Source organism: Pinus tabuliformis, chromosome 7 (genome assembly GCF_031772625.1).
Source record: "Pinus tabuliformis cultivar Carrire ecotype Pingquan chromosome 7, CPIR1, whole genome shotgun sequence".
NCBI classification, from domain to species: Eukaryota; Viridiplantae; Streptophyta; class Pinopsida; order Pinales; family Pinaceae; genus Pinus; species Pinus tabuliformis.
Window position 1 is genome coordinate 265244511 of NC_142293.1, and position 22778 is coordinate 265267288.

The following is a 22778-nucleotide window of genomic DNA, read 5'->3' on the forward strand; positions in this document are numbered from 1 at the left end:
TCGTTCCATCGCTCATACTCCACGCGTCCAGCAAACCAACCTTCTCCCCACGTGTTTTTCTTTCCCTTCCTTGCTTCGACCTGCAACCTCCAAGCTCTTCTCCTTTGGTCGGACTCCCATCTAGTTCCCCATCGCTCCGTTCTCACATGCTGTCCACTTATCCTCCATCCCTACTCGTGTATTCTCTCCTAGTCTCACCTCTCCGTGCCGTCTCTTTGCAGTCCTCCAACCCGCATCCTCTCCAAGCTCCCAATGCTGCCATCGACTTAGACCGTCAAACATAAACAACATTTCGATATATATGAATGCGTTAGGGTTAGTATAGTTTATTCGTATTTTTCTTTTATGATATAAGCATAGTTCTAGTTAGGGTGTATATAATTTTTAACTTAGGACTTCAACTTTAATAAAATTTCGATTTAGTTTTGTTCTTCTTTTTTATGATTTCAATTTTATATTAAAAAAAAAATTTAAAAGTCCAAATACATTTAAAAAAAAAGAGGTATATAAATTTTTGAGCAAATTGGATGTGTTTGGTCACGTTAAAATGGAAAATTTTTTGTTGATCATTTATTGCATTAAGTCTTGCTTAGTGAATTGAGAAAAAGATTTTCTAAGTTTGTGGATTTAAAGCTTTTTTGTGCTAAAGATTTTTGTGGTATTCGTGATAGTTAAATGTGCTTAGATTCTTATATTTAAAGATTAACTATTCGAAAGTGGTGAATCATTTTTTGAAATTGGTTAGCATTTGAATTTCATGGTTGAGTAATGAATTCATATCTTTAGAAATTTAATTGCTAGAACATTACGAAGTCATTAAAATTGATCGCTATTGCTTGAATATTTTGATGTTCGTTACATGTTAGATGTTTGGCAAATATTTTTAGGCAATTGTTAATTATTTCTTAAGCAACAGTTGATAATCATTTACTTGGATCATCGATTCCATAAGGAATTGGTATTAATCATTTAAAATTTTCTTGCTGAGCCTTAATCAAGTATTTGATTGCTTTGCTGTGTCTCCCGAACCAGCTGATTCATAGCTCGTTCTCTTTTATCCCATAGGGTCTAATCCCTTTAGCCTGCTATAGGGAGACGGCTTAAACAGAGAGATCGGGGATCAGGGTGACAACTCTCGGTCTGAGCATTATTGCGGTGCCTAGACACTTTGTGCGACAACATTTTTTGGCGCCGTTGGCAGGGATAGAGTTTTCCCTGTCCTTGGTTTCCTCGACATTCATATCATTCCTTTCTTCCCATCCTTTCATTTCTTGTCAGGATAAGTTTCTTGTCTTTGGCCCCTTTCTTTCGAGTTTTTCTGAGTTACACTTTTTGTCCGGGTGGCGACTCCACTTCATCTATCTTCTGCAAGAGTGTATACTAGAAGACATCCAAGCAGTTTGGTTAATCTTGCTCCTGATCCTGAAAGGGCTCTCAGAGTACGATTACACAAACTCTCTTCTCGTACCCTTCTTGTTAATCTCGGACAAGAAGCCCTCTTTAATATCTGTTTGCTTTTTACTAGCCTGGTCGAGCACGACATCATGGACATATTTGCCCCTTGTAACTTCGCTAACATTCAAGGTTATCCCAATGATATTCCAAAGCATGGGATGGATAAGTTGCCTATCTTTCAGGGAAATAATGCAATCAGTGCTAACTCTCATCTAAAATCTTTTAGTTCATGGCTGGGTAAGTATGCAAGGGCTGCTGATTTTATTCATGAAGACGTAAAAATGACCCTTTTTGTTCTTACCTTGGAGGGCGATGCTTTAGATTGGTTTACGGATATGCCTCAAAATTCATTTGACTCTTTGCAATCAATTGTTAATGCCTTTAAGGAAAAGTATGGGGATAAAAGAGAAGGAAGACATCTCATAAAAGCTATCAGTATCATTAAAAAGAGAGAGAATGAGACCGCAGAAGAATTTAACAAGAGGTTTAATGATATTATTAAGGAATTACGTCAAGATTATAAGCCTATCGACAAATCTCTTCGAGACTTTTATATTGATGCCTTTAGCCCTGAGCCCTCTTACGAGCTAAGACGTGATAAACTTCTAGATTATAGGGATTGTCAAGCTTTAGCAGTAGAACTTGAGAAAGATAAGGCAGCATCTGGGAAGTCTGAAATCCCAGGTTTTGATAAGCATTCAACGGAATTGAAGGAACCTAAAGGAAAAGAGGTTCAAGAACCTGATGACGACCTTGTTCTGAAATTGTTGCAAAAGATTGAAAGCATGGAGATTAACCAAGCGAAATTAACCTCTAACCATGCTAAGGAAATAACTACTTTGTAGAATAGGTTGGTCCAAATGGAAAGAACTCAAACACAAAATTTCCAACCTAGAAATAATAATAATAATCAGAATAACAACTGGCAGAAGAAGGGTCAATCTAGCGAGCAGAGACCACCTAATCCGCTTGATCATACTAATTTGGTTGATGATGCTCCGCCTTACTGTCAGGCTTGTGATGCTCTTCATGAGGAGTCTACTCGCCCCATCGTTAAAAGAATTTTGGATAATGGAATGTTTGGGGCAAGTAATCAAGTAAATGTAGTGGGTAAATAGTTTCCTTTGTCTATGAAAGATTGGATGGAAGTTAAGGAAAACAACCGAGATGTTATGCGTCCCACATCAGCTTTTAGTATAAATAATTTTGAGAATGAAGATGATATCATGGTTAAATTATATGGTGAAAAACCTTCTCCAGAGAAAATCATGGAAATTGCTAAAGATAAGGGTTTGACTTATCAAGGAAGGGATAAAGATCAAAGCGGGAATCAGATTCCCCCTCGAATTTTTAACCTAGGTTCAAACTCTGGATGAGATGTCGATTTGGGAAGTTGGTTTAATAATGCGAAAATCCGAGTTCCTGTCTCTGAGATTGTGAAAATTCCTTCCCAAAGAGCTAAGTTACTAAAAGCTATTGAAGGTCCTCAAGTAAATGTTTCTCAACAGAAAGCCCCGGAGGTTGATTATCAGGATGCTCCTATATATTTGCAAAGTTTAGATTCAGATAACAAGGATCATAAACCATTCTTTATTACTTTGATCTTCAATGGGTATAAATTGAATAATTGCATGCTGGATTCTAGTGCATCAGCTTGTGTCATGACCAAGAGGGTCATGGAACAGCTTAATTTAAGAGTTTCTAGGCCTTACTACAATATATGTGCCATGGATTCTAAGAAGATTGAAGTTCACAGCCTGATCAAGGATTTACAAGTTCATTTATCAGTTTACCTGGACATCATGATTGTTATGGACATTGTTGTTGTTGATGTGCCTGATGCTTGGGGTATGCTTTTATCTAGAAAATGGGCCTCTGATCTAGGAGGGAGTATTCAAATGAATTGGTCATATGCTATGATTCCTTCTCCTAGAGGTGATGGATTTGTGAGACTTAATAGAGAGCCTGAGAGAAGATTCCATGTTGAAGACCCTAAGAGACCTCATAATGAGATAATTAAAGAACAATCTGACATTGGGAATTATGTTATCATGTCTAATTTCATAGTTCTTCCCGATGAGAAGGTTGATGAAAAGATTAGGGATCTCATTGATAAAGTTTGGTACATGTATTTTGATGGCGCATCGTCTAGGCATGGTAAAGGTGCAGGAATAGTATTAAAATCTCCCCTTGGTCATATTTTCAAGTTTGCCTATCGATTGGAATTCGAAGCAACCAACAATGTTGCTGAATATGAAGCTTTGTTGTTGGGTCTTGAGTTGGCAAAGGCTTTAAGAGTTAAGTTTTTTAGCATCAAGGGGGATTCTGACTTAATTATCATGCAAATTAAAAATAAATTTACATGCAAAATTCAAAGGTTAAAGAACTATCGAAATGCTGTATGGGATACTATGGAATACTTTGATGCCCTTGACCTTGAGGCAATCCCAAGAGAGCATAATAGTTCGGCGGATGAGCTTGCTGTAGCTGCTTCTACTTTGCAGTTATCTGATGCCTTGATTAAGGATAAGATAAAAATGGAAGTTATATTCAAGCCTTCTGTTCCAGATAACTCAGAGCATTGGCAAGTTTTTGATGATGAGAAATAGGTGATCCGTTTTCTTGACAATTTGGATGAGTTTGAAAATTTTCGGATAGATTCTAAGGAGGATGGTTCTGATGATCATAAGGATATCATAAATCCTACTCCTAGGAATGTGGTTTCTTTAGAGCAGCACTTTGATCGGCATGATGCGACAAAGTTGAGAGAGGAAAATAAAATGGATCCAGGCGAATACATTGAGGTAAACATTGGTACTTTTAGGGATCCAAAGATTGTTAAAATTGGTAAGGGTACTAATGTTGAAGAAAGAAAAAAGTTAACCAATTTACTTTGTGAATATCGGGATGTTTTAGCATTTTCTTATGATGAATTGAAAGGTTATAGGGAAGATATCATGGAACACACTATCCCCTTGAAAGATGAAAATGCTAAACCTTTTCGTCAAAAGCTTAGGCAGATAAATCCTAAGTTAGCCCCTCTGGTTCAAAAGGAGCTTTCAAAGATGCTTGTAGCAGGGATTATTGCTCAGACGAGGCATTCAACATGGTGTTCCAACCTGGTGATTGTTAGGAAAAAGAATGGTACAATAAGACTTTGTGTCGATTTTCGAAACCTTAATCTAGCATGTAAGAAAGATAATTACCCTTTGCCAAACATGGAGACTATGTTGCAAAGAGTAACTGGTTCTGGAATGATGTCATTGCTAGATGGTTTTTCTGGATATAATCAAGTATGGGTTAAGAAGGAGGATCGTCACAAAACTACATTCACCACACCATGGGGCACTTTCGAATATTAGAATGCCGTGTGGATTAACCAATGCTGGGGCTACGTTTCAAAGGGCTATGGATTATGTCTTCAAGGGTTTAATTGAGAAATTTATCGAAATTTATCAAGATGATCTTACTGTTTTTTCTAAGGATGGTATTAGTCATATAAGTCATCTTAGGCAAGTTTTTGATAGATGTAGAGAGTACGGGATTTCTTTAAATCCGGCTAACTCTGTTTTTAGAGTAATTGAATGGAAATTACTTGGTCACGTCATTTCTAAAGATGGAATCAAGATTGATCTTGAAAGAGTTGAGGCAATCCAAAAGATTCATCTTCTCGATAATCTTAAATCCCTTCAGTCTTTTCTTGGAAAAACAAACTTTCTTAGAAGATTTATTCCAAATTACGCAGAAGTAGCTAAGCTTATTCAAAGTCTTTTGAAGAAAGATGTAAAATTTGTTTGGCAAGAAGACGACAAAAGGGCTTTTCAGGAAATCAAAGGCGCTATTTCAAGAGCCCCTGTTTTAGTTAGTCCCGATTACTCTAAGGATTTCATGATTTTCTCTTTTGCTTCTGAAGATACCATTGCTGGTGTCTTATTGTAGAAAAATAAGGATGGTCATGAGCAACCTATTGCTTTCATGAGTAGAGCACTTCAAAATTTTGAATTAAAATACAATACCATGGAAAAGCAAGCGTATGCCTTAGTCAAAGCTCTTAAGCATTTCAAGACTTATGTGGGTTATTCCAAAATCATTGCTTTTGTCCCACATTCTGCGGTTAAAGATATATTAACTCAAACCGATTGCTTAGGGACTCGTGCTAGGTGGGTTACTAAAATACAAGAATATGATTTAGAGATTAGACCCACCAAGTTAGTCAAAGGCCAAGGCTTGGCTCAAATGATGGCATAAGGTAATGAAAAAGCTCTTGGTTTGATTTGTCTTAACGATTCATCTTCACTTGAGTTGCAAAGATTAGGAAAGCATGAGTGGTACAAGGACATTGTCTATTACCTGATAAATCTTACATGTCCTAACCATTTAGTCGCTCATAAGAGAAGGGCTCTTAGATTAAAAGCCACTAAGTATTGCCTCATGAAGGATGGCCTTGGATGGAGAAACCCTGAGGGCATTGTACTTAGGTGTGTTGATGAAATTGAATCCAAGAAGTTAGTTTCTGAGTTTCATTCAGGATTTTGTGGTGGTCATTATGCTGCTAGAACAACTGCCCACAAAATTTTGAGAGCTGGATATTAATGGCCTTCGATTTTTTTTGATGTGCATAAGTTTGTTAGAAGTTGTCAAGCCTGCCAACTGTTCACTGGGAAATAGAAGCTTGCTGCCCCGCTCTTACAACCTGTCGTTGTGGAGGCACCTTTTCAGCATTGGGGTCTGGACTTCATCGGGCAGTTTGTTGAAAATTCTAGCAATGGCTACTTATGGATTTTGACTGCTACCGACTATTTCACTAAATGGGTTGAAGCCATCCCTGCTAAGAATGCCACTGAAAAGGTCATAATGGATTTCATTGAAAATAATATCATTACTAGATTTGGTGTCCTTGCTAAGATCACTACTGATAATGCCAAGGCTTTTAGTTCTTCAGAATTTTCGTCTTTTTGTTTCAAGTATGGCATTGTCTTATCTCATTCATTAAATTACTATCCTTAGGGTAATGGTCTTGCTGAATCAAGTAATAAAAATCTCATAACCATTATCAAGAAGATAGTAGGAGATAATAAAAGATCTTGGGATAGCAAAATCAAGTATGCTTTATGGGCAGATAGGATTACTAAAAAGAAAGCTACTGGTAAAAGTCCCTATGAATTAGTTTATGGCTTGGATGTAACCTTACCTGTGCACTTGAAATTACCAGCTTATCAACTCCTTCAACATTTTTCCACTAATAAAGATGTTGTTCAAAATAGAATTGATCAAATTGTGGAGTTGGATGAAGCTCGTAGGACAACTTTTGATAATATATGTAAAAGTCAATCTAACATTAAGAAAAGCTTTGATAAATCATCTCAATCTAGGTCTTCGCAGGTTGGAGATATGGTGCTACTTTGGGATTGCAAGAATGAAAAACCAGGAAAACACAAGAAATTTGATAGTTTGTGGCTAGGACCATACATTATCAGAGACATTGCTGGGCCAAACTCATTCCACTTGAGCAGATTGGATGGCGAACCACTTGACTTATCTGCAAATGGTCAAATGCTCAAGCTATTCTTCAAAGATGACATTTGATGCCATGGGGCATCCTCTGTATTATATTTCTAACCCTACACCTTGTCTTTTCAGCATTTCATTTTTGTTTTAGGATCATATTTACTTTTCATGTTACTAGATAGTTAATAAATGAAGATTTTATATCTTTTCTGTGCTTAATGTTATATGATGATTTTTGGATGGACGCTACTTATGTTTTGTTGTGTGTTGCGTGGATATAGATTCTGGATTCTCACATTCCTACAGTGCAGCAACGTGTCGCCAAGTAGAGCCATATGTTGACCACTACGCGTCAACGACCCATAGCAGTACACCCCCTTTTTTTTCGCAAAAGGGATAGCGCTTGGTCAATGTGCCTGTGCTGTTCGACTATCATCATTAACTTGATCATGTTATATTGTAAACCCAGTCTGCATGTGTAAATTGTAAATAATTTCAGCAGATCTGTGTCATGTATATAATTGCCTAGGTAAACCTAATTTTCTGGTGATAATCTACATTCCGGAAGGTTTCTTGTCTCACCGATCAATGATCGACAGAGTTTTCCTTTAGCCTTACCCCAAAGCCGGAATGGATTTTGTCTTTAGAATCTTAGGGGAGTCCTAGTGTGTTAGATCGAGTCTATGTAAAAGTGATTTGGGAATAATCTTAACTATTTGGTTAGGTTATTTTATTACAAATTGCTTGATCTGCTAGATTATGTTTGTGTCGTAGAACTGGGTAGTCTGTGAGGGTCTATATCAAATGGGTTTTCCCCCTTGAGATGTAGAAATGTAAAAATCATGATGTAAAATGTTTTGAAGGTTAGAAAAATAATTTATCGCCTCATAAGTCCTAGGTCCTAGGTAATTTTAAATTTCCCAAAGGCTAAATTCAAGGGTCCTTTAAAAAATTAAATTTTAAAAGGTCTAGGGACTAAGGTTAATTGATTATTTTGCGAAAATTTTATGCCCTTGGTCCCTAGGGGTAAGTCAAAGTCAAAATTTTGAGGAAATTAATTTAAAAATTTAATTTTTGAATTAATTAAAATGCATTTAATTGATAATTTCGAATTTCCTCAATATTTAAAATTTCGATGGATGAGATTAAAAGAAATTTGGATTCTCATTAACGGTCGAGATCACTTTGACAAGGATCACTCGAACTAGCCGTTGGAAGATTTGTCTTTAAATCGGAGGTCAGTTTTCAGTTGAATTCATTCGATCTTGGAGTCGTGTGCTAACTGAAAGCTCTCTTGTAATCGTTTTTCATGTGCAATAAAGAAAGACTTTGGGGTTAATCTCTGCTGGTGTTACTCTTCATGGGAATGCTGTAAAATGTTTTATTTTCATGCATAGATTCATTTTCAGCCATTGATGATAGCCATTTTTTTTTTTTAAAGAATGGTTTAAGCATAAGTATCTTGTTTGATCACTAGGGTTTGAATGATAATTTAAATTCTGAATATAATGGCAGGTATCTCCATTAAATCTGAATTTTATTGTTGTTTTCTCTCTCTACGTTAATGGTTGAATCAAATTGTGCAGGAAATTTCTTGATTTTGGGATCATCGGGCGTTCGGGGAAGTTTTCAGTTGGACCAGCCAACTTCCGATTTGCATTTTCTGAAGAGCCCAACTTGATTGAATCTCGGGCTTAGCATTAGCAGTTTTATTGTTAATGCATGAAGGGTTTTTTCTGAAGCACCTCACCTTAAATTTAAAATTTTAAAATGTGTGGCATAATGATAGATCTGGCTGCTTAAAGCCTTTAACCTGTGAATATTATTTAGTTGTTTTTTTTTTGAGTTTTTAGTTTCATCCTTGCATATATTGTTTATGGGCATTTTGTTTGGCCATTGCAGGTTGCAATTCTAAAGAGGAGATTTTGTTTGAAGCCAGATCTAGGCCCTGGAGGGTAAGATCTGGCCTTAGAATTAGCTCTTGCAGGGGTATTTATTTCAGATCTGAAATTTTTTTAGGGTTTTCATCAGTCAAATCTGAAGCAAGGCGATTTAAAATTTTTATTAAAATTTCTTTAAGGGTTTTTGGGGCACCGATCCGCTTTCTTCTCTTGTCTGCTGCTGTGTTGAGGTTTCTAGAAAGTTTCGAGTTTCCTTGCGGCGTCTGCTATACCCCTCGCGCTCCTCACTATACGCCATCATCAGTTATTGTTCTTCAACGTACTGCTCCAGCTTCATCCACGCAGCCTTTTCCAATCTGCAAGAGATTCGTCAAACAGATCTCTCTCACTCTTCTCACGATTCCATCTCTTTTATGCCACCCATCTACGTGTTGACAGCTCCCAGTCCTTCCATCTTTGATCCATAGCGCCATACAATATCCTTTGCTCTGCGTTTTCTTCCATCTACGCTGCCACTAAATAACCCTCAGCTCACTCCACGCAGCCTCCATTTAAGCTTCCCACGTTGTTCCTTTCTTTCAGTCATTGCTGCTCCTCATCAACCTGCAAATTCTTCATTCCATCGCTGATACTCCACGCGTCCAACAAACCAACCTTCTCTTCACGTGTTTTTCTTTCCCTTCCTTGCTTCGACCTGCAACCTCCAAGCTCTTCTCCTTTGGTTTCACTCCCATCTTGTTCCCCGTCGCTCCATTCTCACATGTTGTCCACTTATCCTCCATCCCTGCTCCCGTATTCTCTCCCAGTCTCACCTCTCCGTGCCATCTCTTTGCAGTCCTCCAACCCGCATCCTCTCCAAGCTCCCAACGCTGCCATCGACTTGCTCTTTCCTCTGCCATTTTGTTGACCTGCTGTAGAAGCACCCTTCTGCAACTTCCTTAGACCGTTGACCGACCCTGCAAAATCACAAACATAAACAGCATTTCGATATATATGAATGCGTTAGGGTTAGTATAGTTTATTCGTATTTTTCTTTTATGATATAGTCATAGTTCTAGTTAGGGTGTATATAATTTTTAACTTAGGACTTCAACTTTAATAAAATTTCGATTTAGTTTTGTTCTTCTTTTTTATGATTTCAATTTTATATATATATATATATATTTTTTTTTTTTTTTTTTTAAAGTCCAAAAACATTAAAAAAAAAGAGGTATATAAATTTTTGAGCAAATTGGATGTGTTTGGTCACTTTAAAATTGAAAATCTTTTGCTGATCATTTATTGCATTAAGTCTTGCTTAGCAAATTGAGAAAAAGATTTTCGAAGTTTGTGGATTCAAAGCTTTTTTGTGCTAAAATTTTTGTGGTATTCGTGATAGTTAAATGTGCTTATATTCTTATATTTAAAGATTAACTATTCGAAAGTGGTGAATCATTTTATTTGAAATTGGTTAGCATTTGAATTTCATGGTTGAGTAATGAATTCATATCTTTAGAAATTTAATTGCTGGAACATTACTAAGTCATTAAAATTGATTGCTATTGCTTGAATATTCTGATGTTCGTTACATGTTAGATGTTTGGCAAATATTTGTAGGCAATCGTTAATTATTTTTTAAGCAACAACTGATAATCATTTACTTGGATCATCAATTCCATAAGGCACTGGTATTAATCATTTAAAATTTTCTTGCTAAGCCTTAATCAAGTATTTGATTGCTTCGCTGTATCTCCCGAACCAGCTGATTCACAGCGGGTTCTCTTTTATCCCATAGGGTCTACCCCCCTTAGCTTGCTATAGGAAGACGGCTTAAACGGAGAGATCGGGGATCAGGGTGACAGCCTCCGGTCCGAGCGTTGTCGCAGTGCCTAGACACTCTGTGCAACAACAGTGGGTAACAGTCCCAAGGCCTTATTTTAGATTCATATTTTGGGGAATAATCAGCAGGTAATGAGTCCATAGTTAAGCCTGAGCCAGACATGTTAAGCTGCATCCAGAATTATTTCAATTTGGCTTCCTGACCCAAAATTGCTTCATGCTAAAATTTTGGTGACTAAGCCCTAAGCTTCTTTCGTAAACTATTTCTTTTGAGATTAGCTTCACTGCGAATTTAAACGAATTATCTTTTCCAGTGTTACTAATGTCTTTATTTTCATGGTTGGTAATATATTGCCTGTCAAAAACAATGGTACATGGTTGTCAGGATGGAAAAATATTTAAGAACCTCCTAGTTATATTTGTAAATATACAGAAATTTTTGTAGGTTTATGAAAAGAAAAATACAATATTGGGCAGGTAAAGTTTGTCGCAGAATGAATATCATGCTTTATATAGGGAAAGTACGTGAAATATAAATATATTAATTTTCAGTGGTGCACCTTGATAATTTGGGCCAATATTATGAAGCACATCTTGTGTAATTATGATATTGTGTTCTTTGATTATTTTCTTCGAAATAGCCTATTTATGAAAAATGACTCATAAAATTTTCCCTGGTGGGTAGTAGAGAGATTTTGAACCTAAAATGTTATGCTTAGGATTTAAATAATCCAATATCTTTAGCTAATGAAAAGTTGGTTTTTTTACGATACATTTATTCACAGATTCATCATCATTTGTTTTTTCATTATGACACTGATGGAATGATCTTATTTGAATTGTTCTGTTGCTGAGGTTTTACTTCTGTGATTTTTCAGCAAGAGTGAATATGTGCGATGCTTGCATTTAGCTCGAGAGAGTTATCTTTACATTGCCACCAACCTGGGATATCTAAATTGCATCAACTTAACTGTTCCTGGAGAAGAAAAGTGGACGACTATACTCAAAGTTAATGACAAGGAGCCCATTGTTTGTTTGGATGTACTGGTCATGGAGTCCCCTGATTCCCCAGCCTTACAAGAAGATTGGGTTGCAATGGGTGATGGCAAAGGAAGAGTGACTGTTGTGCAACTTGTATCTAGTAATCTTAATCATGAAAACCCATGCTCTTTTACTTGGTCTGCTGAAAGAGAGAGGCAACTTCTTGGGATTTACTGGTGCAAGTCCTTAGGGCATAGGTATGCCTTCATTTCTAAGTATATTCTTCATATAAGTTGTAAGACATAGATTCTCTTATAGCTGATAGAATTGGACGGGATATGTTTGGTGTCTTGTCTGTACAGGCATGTTTTTACAACAGATCCAAAAGGAGGATTAAAATTGTGGAGGTTGGAGTACACATTTAGAGAAGTCAGTGAATCTGAAATGGTTGGAGGGGATCCATCAAAAGAGTATCAGGCATCTTTAGTTGCTGATTTCACATCAGCATTCTTGGCACGCATTGTATGTATTGATGTGAGCCTTGTGGATCAGGTATTAGTTCTATCCAGTTGATCTAATTGCATTGGTTTTGCATATCTGGTACCATTAGTTTGATTGTATGTTCAGCAGCTTAGTTATGATGACAATAATTTGTACAATAGATCACAATTAGTATTTGATAGCTTGTTTCTTAAGTTTAGGTCAACTTTCTTGGTGTGCATTGTATTTTATAGATGCAAGCTTTTGGGTGAGGTATTATAGATGGGCACAACACCACAAATCAATAAGATTTTCCCATTCAAGAATTAATAAGAATAAATTATGCAAGTATAAGAAGAGGATTGTTGGAAATGTACAAAATGTATACCGATTTGTGTTACTATATATATAGAGAGTACAAAATTCCATTGAGAGTGATGAAAGTTGACCAAGTCATCAATAAAATACAATAAAGTGGGTGAATGATCAATCTAAAGTTTAAACTATGTTACCTAAAATGGATAAGGATACAGCACAGAGCATACTGAATTATAATAGAAAAGTACTGTTTTTTTTTATAGAAACGGGTAGTGGATATATTAGAAACTTGGCCTTAATGCCAAAGAGTGGATTACAAAAGGTGAGTCTAAATCTAGAAGTGCCGAACAGCCTTGCAAGACTCTGACAATTATGTTTAACTCACATCTCTTCTTAGCTGCTACTATGCGGTCAATTTCAGAGTTTTTCCCAAGCTTTTGGATACAAACAAACTGATTTAACAGAAGGCTATAAAACATGACAATTTTCTAAATTAAGGAATTGGTTCCCATATTTCTTGTCCGCCTTTGAGCAGGGCACCAGCGGTAAGAAGGGCTGCTTTGTTAGCTTTAGTGCCCACCTCCTTATTATTGGCTCTCGACACATGATAGAAATTCAAATTCTGGAAAGAGTCTCCAAGGTTTGAAATTCTGTGAATCAGCCTTGCTAGCCTTAGATCCATTGGCTTAGAATGAGTCACCATAGTGTTAATAATAACCTGAGAGTCTCCAATAACATTAGCCTCCTTGATGTTCAGCACTTTCAAAATCTTGAGTCCTTGAAAAAGAGCCAAAGCCTCAGCTTGAATGCTGGAAGCGATGCCCAAACCCCAGGCGAAACTGTGAATCCTAAAACCAGCTGGATTCAATATAACTCCTCCAGCACCAGCTCTTCTAGGATTGCCCTTTGCAGCCCCATCAAAAAATAGAGAGTGCCTCTGATGGTTTGCAATCCATCCCTGGAACTCTTTTGCTGTAGCCCTTATTTGCCAAACTTTTGGGAGGGAGATACTCTTTGCCAATTTTTGGAACTGAAGATCGAGAGAAGATCCCCAATTTTTATCTTGCTGGGTGAGATTTAAATCATCTTTGTGGTCTCTCAGGCACTCTTTTAACTGGCATTTAATTTTAAATACCACTAGCTTGACATCCTACTTGCAGTTTCTGAAAATCCTTTTGTTTCGTTCAAGCTAGATCTGCCAGCAGGTAATTTTAGGGAGAATAAACCAAGCAGCTCTAATAATTTTATTTTTTGGAGGAGGACCAGGGTACCTTTGCAGCCATTTGACAAAAAAATCAGCAGTGGAGGAAGGCAACTTGAAGCTGGAACTCAAAGTTTCCAGCAGCGTGGTCCAGATCTGCAATGTAAAGGAACATTCAAGCATCAAATGAGAAACACTTTCCTGATTTACCTTGCAAAGTCTGCACCTTGAAGGGCCGTGGAAGCCACGCTTCTGAAGATTATCGTCTGTCAAGATTTTGGAATGGCATAACAGCCAATTGAAAAAATCGATTTTTGGCAGTGAGGGATAATGCCATATCCCTTTCCATGGCTCTGGATTCGTGGCCACATGGGGGCGCTCACACAGCTTGGCGTATCCCTGAGCAATGGAATAACCACCAGCCTGCACACCCCAACCTCTTGAATCCCTGCTTCGCATCCGCATTGGAGCCAATCCGTGAAGCTTGGAGAGCAGTTCCTCGCGTTCCATAGACAAATTTGGGGGCGTTTCAAGTTTCCAGCCAGCCCAGCGTGAATCCTGCCAGACTGAGATATCCCACAGGGAACACATTCCAGCATCGTTCATCCAACTGCGCAACGCTTGAAGAGAGCGACAGTCTCCCAGCGGCTCATTGTTCATAATTTTGTCTATCCAAAGGTTGATCCTTTTTCCATTGCCGGGGACCCAGTAGGCATGAGTATTTATAAGCGGACAGGCTTTGGAACAGAGCTTCTAGAAGGGCATATTCAGGAGCGACAGAGGATGGTCTAGACAGCGGGAGTGCTTGCCCTTAAAGTATTTTTTCCAAAGAGCTAGATGTGCCCAGCTAGGGTTAGGAGCAATAATTCTCCAGATGAGCTTAGCTCCCATAGCAATATTTTGATATCCAAGATTTTTGAAGTTCAAGCCTCCTTCCAAGAGCGGTTTGGAGATGGAATCCCAGCTGACTAACGAAATCTTTTTCTCATTTTGCTTGCCCCCCTTCCAAAAAAATTTCCGAATGATCTCCTCCATTTTTTTGAGAATGCCAGAGGGAGCAAGAAGAACAGAAAACTGAAATAAGGGAAGACTGTTAAGGACTGATTTAATAAGGACAAACTTACCAGCAATGTTGAGCCAGGAAAAGCCCCAGGCAAGCAACTTGTTCTTGAATTTCTCCAGTTGGGGGAGCCAATCTCTGTTGAAGGCTCTTTTAAGAAATACAGGAAGGCCTAGATACTTGAAGGAAGTCCAGTTTGAGGAGGCTGCGAAACCAAAGGTTCTGGAAATGGAATTGAATATGCTGAAAGTGGTGTTCCAGCAATAGATATGGCATTTTCCATTGTTTAGACTGCTTCCAGAAATCATACAAAACTCGTCCAGGACTCCTTTAAATCTAGAGGCTATAAGTACAGAGGCAGCTCCCAATAACAAGGTGTCATCTGCAAAGAGGGCATGATTAATGTTTTTAACACCTCTTGCTATACAAAGCCCAACAATTTCCTGATCCATCATTTTTTTGTCTAAATAGAAGCTGAGGACAGAGGCTTGAAGAATGAATAGAAGGGGTGAGAGAGGGCACCCCTGCCTGAGCCCTCTCGTGGCTTTGAAAAAGTCAGCAGCTCTGCCATTTACTAATGGAGCAATCCAAGGCTTCGAAATGCAGGCTCGAATCCAATTTATAATTTTCTCCCCAAATCCAAATTTGTGTAAGACTTTCAGCAAAAAACTATGCTTGACTCTATCAAAAGAATTTGCTAGATCGAGCTTGACAACCATACCTTTTTCCTTGCGACTCAAACTTGAGTGGATTGCCTCTTGGACCAGAATGAAATTGTCCACTATCTGTCTCCCTTGAATGAATCCTCCTTGGCTTTCCGGAATGACTTTGGGGAGGATGAGCTTAAGTCTATTAGCGATGACTTTAGTAATCAGTTTGTAACCAATATTACATAGCGAAATCAGTCGAAACCTGTTGAAGGTGTTGGCTCCTTTCTCTTTGGGGATGAGAGCAAGAAAAGCAGAGTTTGTGCTGCCTCCGATTTTCTGGCAAGCTTGGGACTTAATAACCATTTTGTATAGATCTTTTTCCACAATCGGCCAACAAGATTGGAGGAATCTGGCTGTAAATCCATCCGGCCCAGGGGCTTTGTCTGGGTCCATGGCGAAGAGGGCATCCTTGACTTCATTCTTGGAGACTTTAGCTTCAAGAAGGTGATTCATTTCAATAGTAATCAAGGAGGGAACCACGTCAATCATATCAGAGATTTGGTCCAGATTTATATCTTCACTATACAGGCTTTTAAAGTGAAGGGAGGCAACTTTTTTGATGCTTGCATTGTCTTTGTGAGTAATAGTGCCATCTTTGATTTCGGAAATGGAATTGGTACATTTCCTTGCCTGAGCTTGTTTATGGAAGAAGGAAGAGTTCCTGTCCCCTGCTTTAAGCCAAAGGCTGCGTGACTTAAGTCTCCAGTACTCTTCTTCTGCTAGACAAGCCTTGTGGTAGTTTTGTTGGAGCTGGGCTTCTTTGTCTAGAATCTCTTTAGTTATATCAGCTGTTTCAGCTTGGAGATGATGATTTTCCAGAATGCGTTGGAGATTTTTTCTTTCATTTGCTGGATTGGGCAGAGTTTTGGCCCAGCTTTTTAAAGCCCTTTTCACTCTTCTGAGCTTCTCCTCCCAGACAAAAAAGGGGGAGCCTTTGACCGGCTGCATCTAGATGCCCTTAACTAATTGCATGAAGTCCGATTCCTTAGCCTAGAGCGGGCTAAATCTGAAGGGAATTGGACCTAGGTCAAGCTGAAACACCAGTTCCAGCTTGATGGGTTTATGATCCGAAGTGTTGCATGGGAGGATATGAACTCTAGCCTCTAATCCAAGCAAAAGAAAAGAGCTTTGAAGTAAGAATCTATCCAATCTGGCAGCAATGTGGCCAGGGCCAATTCTTTTATTAGTCCAAGTGTACTTACTAGAGATTGGCTTGATGTCCAGCAGGTCCCAGTCCTGCATAAGGTCCTCTGCCCATTCCCTTGCCGGATCTCGAACAATGCTGCCTCCTCTCTTGTCTGCTGATAAGAGAGTGAGGTTAAGATCTCCTGCTATGATGGTATTCTCAAGATTAACGAGATCTGCTTGGGTTCTTATGGAGTCCCAACAGGCCTTTTTTTCCACAGCGTTCACGGGGATGTACACATTGAAGAGACTGATAATCTCTTTTGAATCTAAGTGCTGCAAATTAAAGAGCAACCAATGGGTATTGAGGATCTCAGAAACGACTGTGAATTTGCTAGCATTCCAAAGAGTGCCCTACCCTTCGGAAGCCCCTCAGGTTGACACTGCTTTCGCCTCACATTTGTTCCAGAGTTTCTTACTTGCCTGAAGGAAGACAGAGTCTTCCAGTTTGGTCTCCTGGATGAGAAGTATGTCAGGAGTTTCTGTTCTTATTAAACTTCTGATGGTTTCTTCTTTGATTCTGCTCCCCATACCTCTATAGTTCCAGGAAACTATCTTCATCATTTATATTTCTGGTTGGCTCCCTTGGACCCTTGGGGCTGGTTTCTCGCCATCTTTGCTTTTGAGGCCAGTAGCTTCTCAAGGGTTGGCTGGCTGCCTTGGAGCTTGTCCTTGAAAGTTTCTTGCTCTCTTTTTTCCCGATCTGATTTGCGGCCTCTTGTGGATCTCCTTATCGAAGCTTGGGATTCTCCTATTTCCCCTTCTTCCTCTGAGCAATCCGATTCATGCTCACCTTCCTCTACTTCGACAATGTTTCCTTTGGAACTCTTAGCAAGTCTTGCCCCCTTGGGAGAAGGGGGGTAACTTTAGAGGGAGGGGTTGATTTTTGATTGTCTGGTTCCTAAGTTTCCTCTATTTGCGAGCTTAGAGGAGCGAATTTATTTTCTTGATCCATTCTGGGAGGGGGTTGCTTAGGGGGGACTTGAGGACCTCTTCCGTTTGGACCAACCTGCTTGTAGATTTTCCTAGTGCGCTTGACCTAGTTCCAACCTTCTTCTTTACCCTTATCTGGTTCCACATTGGTTGGGCATCCTCTGGCGAAGTGGCCGTAGAAATGGCATTTTCGGCATTTGAAAGGCAGTTGCTCGTAATCCAGCTTCTGCAAATGGGTCCAATTTCCTACTTTGATTTTGATGGCTTCCAGGAGACCCACCTCTAGGTCTACTTCTACGCAGATACGGGCATAGTCATATTGATCTTTGTTGTTTGCCCTATCTATGAATTTCCCAAGGGCGTTTCCAATGTGTTTCAGCGAGTCCCAGTTCCAGCAATGAACTGGGAGATTAGGGAGTCTGACCCATACAGGGACAGCCGTGGGAACATCGACTGTAGGGTCGAAATCTGGCGTCCATCTGTTGAGGTATAAGCCTTGGGGGCCCATGAAATAGGGGCCATTCTGAAAGATCAGGTCCTTGTCATCCTTTGAGGTGAATTCGAAGAGGAAAAACCCTCGTCCTAAGAAGTAAGAGGTGACACTGCTCTTGATCAGAGGAGCCCAGTTCCTGTTAACCCAGGTCTCAGTGGTCTTAGGAGAAGGCCATAGACCGATGAACTGGCCAACGAGAGCTTGCTCAGCCAAGGAGAGGGCGACTTGAATCGGGGTCTCTGGCGGTAGGGAGATTTCAGGAATGTCTTCCAGCCTCTTGACAAACTTGGCTGCTTCACTCTTTTTCTTCTGCAACAAGCCGGCCAAGAGCCGAGAGAAGGCTTTGGCAGATGAAGGTGGGCCTGCCTGGGGCTAGCTTGGGACCTCCATGAGGGCAAGCCTGGCTTACTCGTCCCTCCCAGCAGTAATCGAGCGCTCTGAACTGCAGCAACTCAAAAAAGAATGCAGAAAAGGAGGGTAGAGGGCCCAAAGCCACGGACCGCAGAGCTACAAGGGCGCAGGGGTGCCGAGGCACAGCTAGGGTTTCATGGCAGCGCTCCAGAGCTCAGCGATCCTTTTATTTTATTTATCGGGGGAGGGTGCAACACTAGGACTTCTCGGGAGGTCACCCATCGCAGTACTACTCTAGCCCAAGCGTGCTTAACTGCGGAGTTCTGATGGGATCCTGTGTATTAACGCTGGTTTGATCGCATCCATAATAGAAAAGTACTGTTATAATACATGTTTATTGAATTAAGTCTTATCAATTCTTCCTTGCTAAGAGGATATTGTCTCTGATTTTTGTTGAAGATGGGCAAAGTGCTACTCAAATTTAGACTAGAATAACTATTGTCACAAAATCTTGCTCCTTAGTGCAAAGTCCTCACAGGGTGCAAAGGCTGATTTGTGAGGGCTTACCAAGCTATTATCTAATACAATATTTTCCCCAAACAAAGCAAATTTAAAAATACTAATGGCCGTTATAAAACTTGTATAAACGATTAAAATTTACAACAACAATACGATTCAGCCCTTTAAACAGTTCATTAAGAAAGTAAAAATATGGGCTAAAACAATTGATAGATCTAGAATTTATATCATATATAAATTCTGAAAATTAAAGCTCATGTAACTGTCAATCAAAACAAAATGTTTAACCCTAAACATGCAACAGTATAAATCAACAAAGGTATTTTTGCATTGCATTGAGAATGATTTTAAGTAAAAAACATGTAAGAAAACCCTAGGATTTTAGGTAAAAAAATATGCAAAAAACCCTAATTGTTGATTTGGGGTAGCATCGGATGTGCTCTAGCCACGAAATTTGGTGGAGAGGTTGGGGCACATGAGATCTGCAATACCCAGAAAGGGTTTGGACAGATTATAAACAGATCAGGAGATATTGAAATAATTAATATTTTTAATGGAGTCCCTAAGTTTAAACTTAGGGAAAATAAAATATTAATGTGTATTAATATGAATTTGTGTTAGAATGGTCCAAAGGACATAGATCAAGCCAGATCTAATCTTAGCCGTTGATTAGGGGCTTAATCTCGGCCGTTGAGATGTCAACAGGAAAAGTATAAGGGGAGGCTTGAGGGTCACTTGGAGAATACACTAGAGTGATTAGTCATTCTATTCTTTAGAGCGGGGTTTGCTAAGAGAAATAGAATCAGTGATTGGAGAGCAGCTGAGGGCCATTGAGTACAGAGAGACAGAGAGGCAGAGATAGTGCTGGGAGAGCAGCAGAGCAACTAGAGAGAGAGACGCAGGAGCAACCAGTGCTCACGTAGAGCCACGCAGAGGCAGCTAAGTTTTGCGTAGAGCACCAGAGGGGCCAGCATAGCTGACGCAGAGGCTCAGAGCACTGACGCAGGGCCTCCTGGGGCTGATGCAAGCCAAGATAGGCTGATGCAGGGCTAGCGCTGGGCTAGGAGAGGTTGACGCAGTCCAGATTGGGCAGATGCCAAGGTTTTTGGGGCAGATTGGTGTTGAGTAACTGTCGGAAGGATTATTCGGGGTTTCAACCAGTAGATTTGTTAGAAACAGAGAGGTATTATTGCCAAGGAAATTCTTTGTTGGGTAGGCCAGTTTTGGCACTCATATTGTACTCTGATATTGCTTAATAAGAAAACCCTAAAATAGCCGCACTGGTTTTCCCGCATTAGGTTTTTCCGGGGACATTAGTCCAAAAATAATGGTGTCATATGGTGTGTTTGTTCTTGTTTCTTTTAGTTGTTGATCTGTAATATGTTGAGCATGCACTAGTGTTTATTTTCAGTCTTTACATTGTAAATAACTTGTTAAGGAAAAATAACAAGTAGGTAGGAATAAATCAAATAAAGTGCATGGAGGGTTTCTAACTAAGTAAACTTAGAGACTTCAACATGGTATCAGAGCGTGATTGTAGATCACAAGAAGACAAAGACATCAGCCGAGCGGAGCAATAGTAGCAAAAAACAACTGTCTCAGGGTGATAGAAGCTGTTTCTAGCAACGCAGAAGTCAAGGAGTGTGACGCAGAGCCAGCCAGGGCCACACAGAGGAAGTCGAGAGCTACGCAGAGCCTCAGAGAGGCCAGCGTTGTTGACGCAGAGGGTCAGAGGGCTGACGCAGGGCATCCCAGGGCTGATGCAGACCCATCCAGGGTGACGCAGAGCCAGCATGAGGCAGAGGGGCTGACGCAGTTCACAGAGAGGCAGTTGCTGGGGTCTAGAAGGGTGCAAGAATATTGCAAAGTGGAGTTGGTGAGGTACTGTAGTCAGAACAGTCCTGAGAAAGAAGGGCCAGAGGAGTTGTTACCGAGGGTTTATAGCCGAGGAACCCAGATCAGCAGTTCAGTTGCACAAGACGATCAGAGTAGGGGGCATCTCGACAAGCAACAGAAGGATTTCCAGGAGGGAAATCAGGACTCAGAGGGAGTCTAGAAGAGAACTTCCAAATGGGAAGTAGAGACTCAAAGGAGTTGAACAGAGAACGTCCAGGAGAGAAGTAGAGGAGCGTCATGACACTACATGGAGTAAGAGACCAAGATAGACTAGACGGAGCATCGAACTTCATGGTTTGGAAGGCCAGGATTTTATCCGTGCTTGATAGGAATCGTGTCAAGAACTTCACCTTGAAGGTAATAGCTGTCCCAGTCAACCCCAGTGATAATGATAGGTACGAGGAGGCGATGGCAAGGGCCAAGAGCATTATCCTTGACGGGGTCAAGGATCATGTAGTACCACACATAGCTGAGAAGGAAACAACATTTGAGATGTGGGAGGCTCTCAAGAAGCTATACCAGCATACTTCTGTGCAGAGAAGAATGTTGCTTGAGAATCAGATGAGGTCGTATCAGATGAAGAAGGGACAATCGATTGACACCTTCCTCGGAGGACTAAATGAGATCCAAGATCAGTTGACTGCTATAGGGGCGACATCAGATTAGGAGCTAATGGTGAGGACAACCTGAATGCTGTCTCAGAAGACTGGGAAGTGTTTGTCTAGAGCAGTGATGCGGGGGAGCGCCCCCCCCCCTTCGAACCCGCTCCCGAAGCGTGCTCCGGGCGGGAGCGGCTCGGGAGCGGGTCGGGAGCGCGCTCCCCAAATCGCTCCCGGACGGGAGCGATTTTCGGGAGCGCGCTCCCGTAAAAAAATTTGCGCTCCCTGGTCTGTGAGGGAGCGCTTCAGGGAGCGATCGCTCCCGCGCTCCCGGAGCGCTTTTTAATGCCCGGGAGCGATCGCTCCCTGATCGCTCCCGGGCATTAAAAAACGCTCCGGGAGCGAATTTTAGTGAACCGGGAGCGGTTCGGCGGAAAAAAATTCCGCGGACCCGAAAAAAACAAAAAATTTAACTAATTTTTTTGGGTTTATAAGCCCAATGGGCCAAAACAAAATCATTTCAATGAGATTGAGCTTGAGTTTGAGAGCAAAGGAGCAAGGAGCAAGAGCTGAGGAGCAAGGAGCCAGAGCTGAGGAGCGAGGAGCAAGTGCCAAGGAGCGAGGAGCAAGCTTGCAGAGGTAAGTAACTTAATCATTTAGTTAGTTTAGTTGGTTAGGTAGTTAGTTTGTTTAGTTTAATTTACCTGTTTGAGTTTAAAGATCATTAATTTAAATTAAATTAATAAATTAAATGAATTAATCCCAATAAACTAAATTAATTTGAGGATTCAAGACTCAAACCCTACAAACATCAAACACGATGGACTTGGGGATTTTTATTGGCATTTTCCTCTTCCTGGTCCCTTTTCTGGTTATTATGGTGGTGGAGAGTAGGAAACGGAGGGGGCCTGAAACTGAAGAGGTGGATGAAGAAGCCGGAGGAAGTCAAATAGGTGAAAACCCCAGTGAGGAGGATGTGGAGGGTGAACATGAGGGTCAAAAAACTAAACAAGACCAAACTCCATTGTGGAAATATGTTCAGAGGCCTGAAACAGGGAGAGGGGGTGGAACCACTAAATTTCATTGCCCCCATTGCAACAATGATTTCACAGGCTCATACACCCGTTTGAGAAGACACCTTTGCGGGAAAAGGGCATGGGATGGAGAGAAACAAATAGGAATCAGAACTTGCGACGCGGTGTCAACAGCAGATAGAGCCAAATACATAAAGGAAGAGGAGGACGCCCAATACAAAGCAAAAAGATCAAGGGGTTTCTTTGAAAGCTCACAAAGAACTCCTTCAGCATCCTCCCAAGGCAGTGGATATGGACATGGAGGCTCAGGGTCATCATCTTTACGCCGTAGAACCA

The 22778-nt window shown here is 40.3% G+C and overlaps 1 protein-coding gene and 1 non-coding gene across 2 annotated transcripts in view; one reads left to right on the top strand and one right to left on the bottom strand.

Moving 5' to 3' along the window:
- LOC149246881 (uncharacterized) overlaps nucleotides 1–22778 on the top strand; it is a 323872-nt gene that overhangs the window by 145294 nt on the left and 155800 nt on the right. Inside the window, exons 9-10 of the mRNA XM_089458051.1 lie at nucleotides 11561–11920; nucleotides 12026–12215. Of these exons, the coding sequence (XP_089314177.1) occupies nucleotides 11561–11920; nucleotides 12026–12215 (550 nt within the window). The remainder of the gene's footprint in view (nucleotides 1–11560; nucleotides 11921–12025; nucleotides 12216–22778) is intronic.
- LOC149246883 (5S ribosomal RNA) lies at nucleotides 18640–18758 on the bottom strand. The gene has a single exon (XR_016267556.1). It is a non-coding gene; the product is annotated as a 5S ribosomal RNA (ribosomal RNA).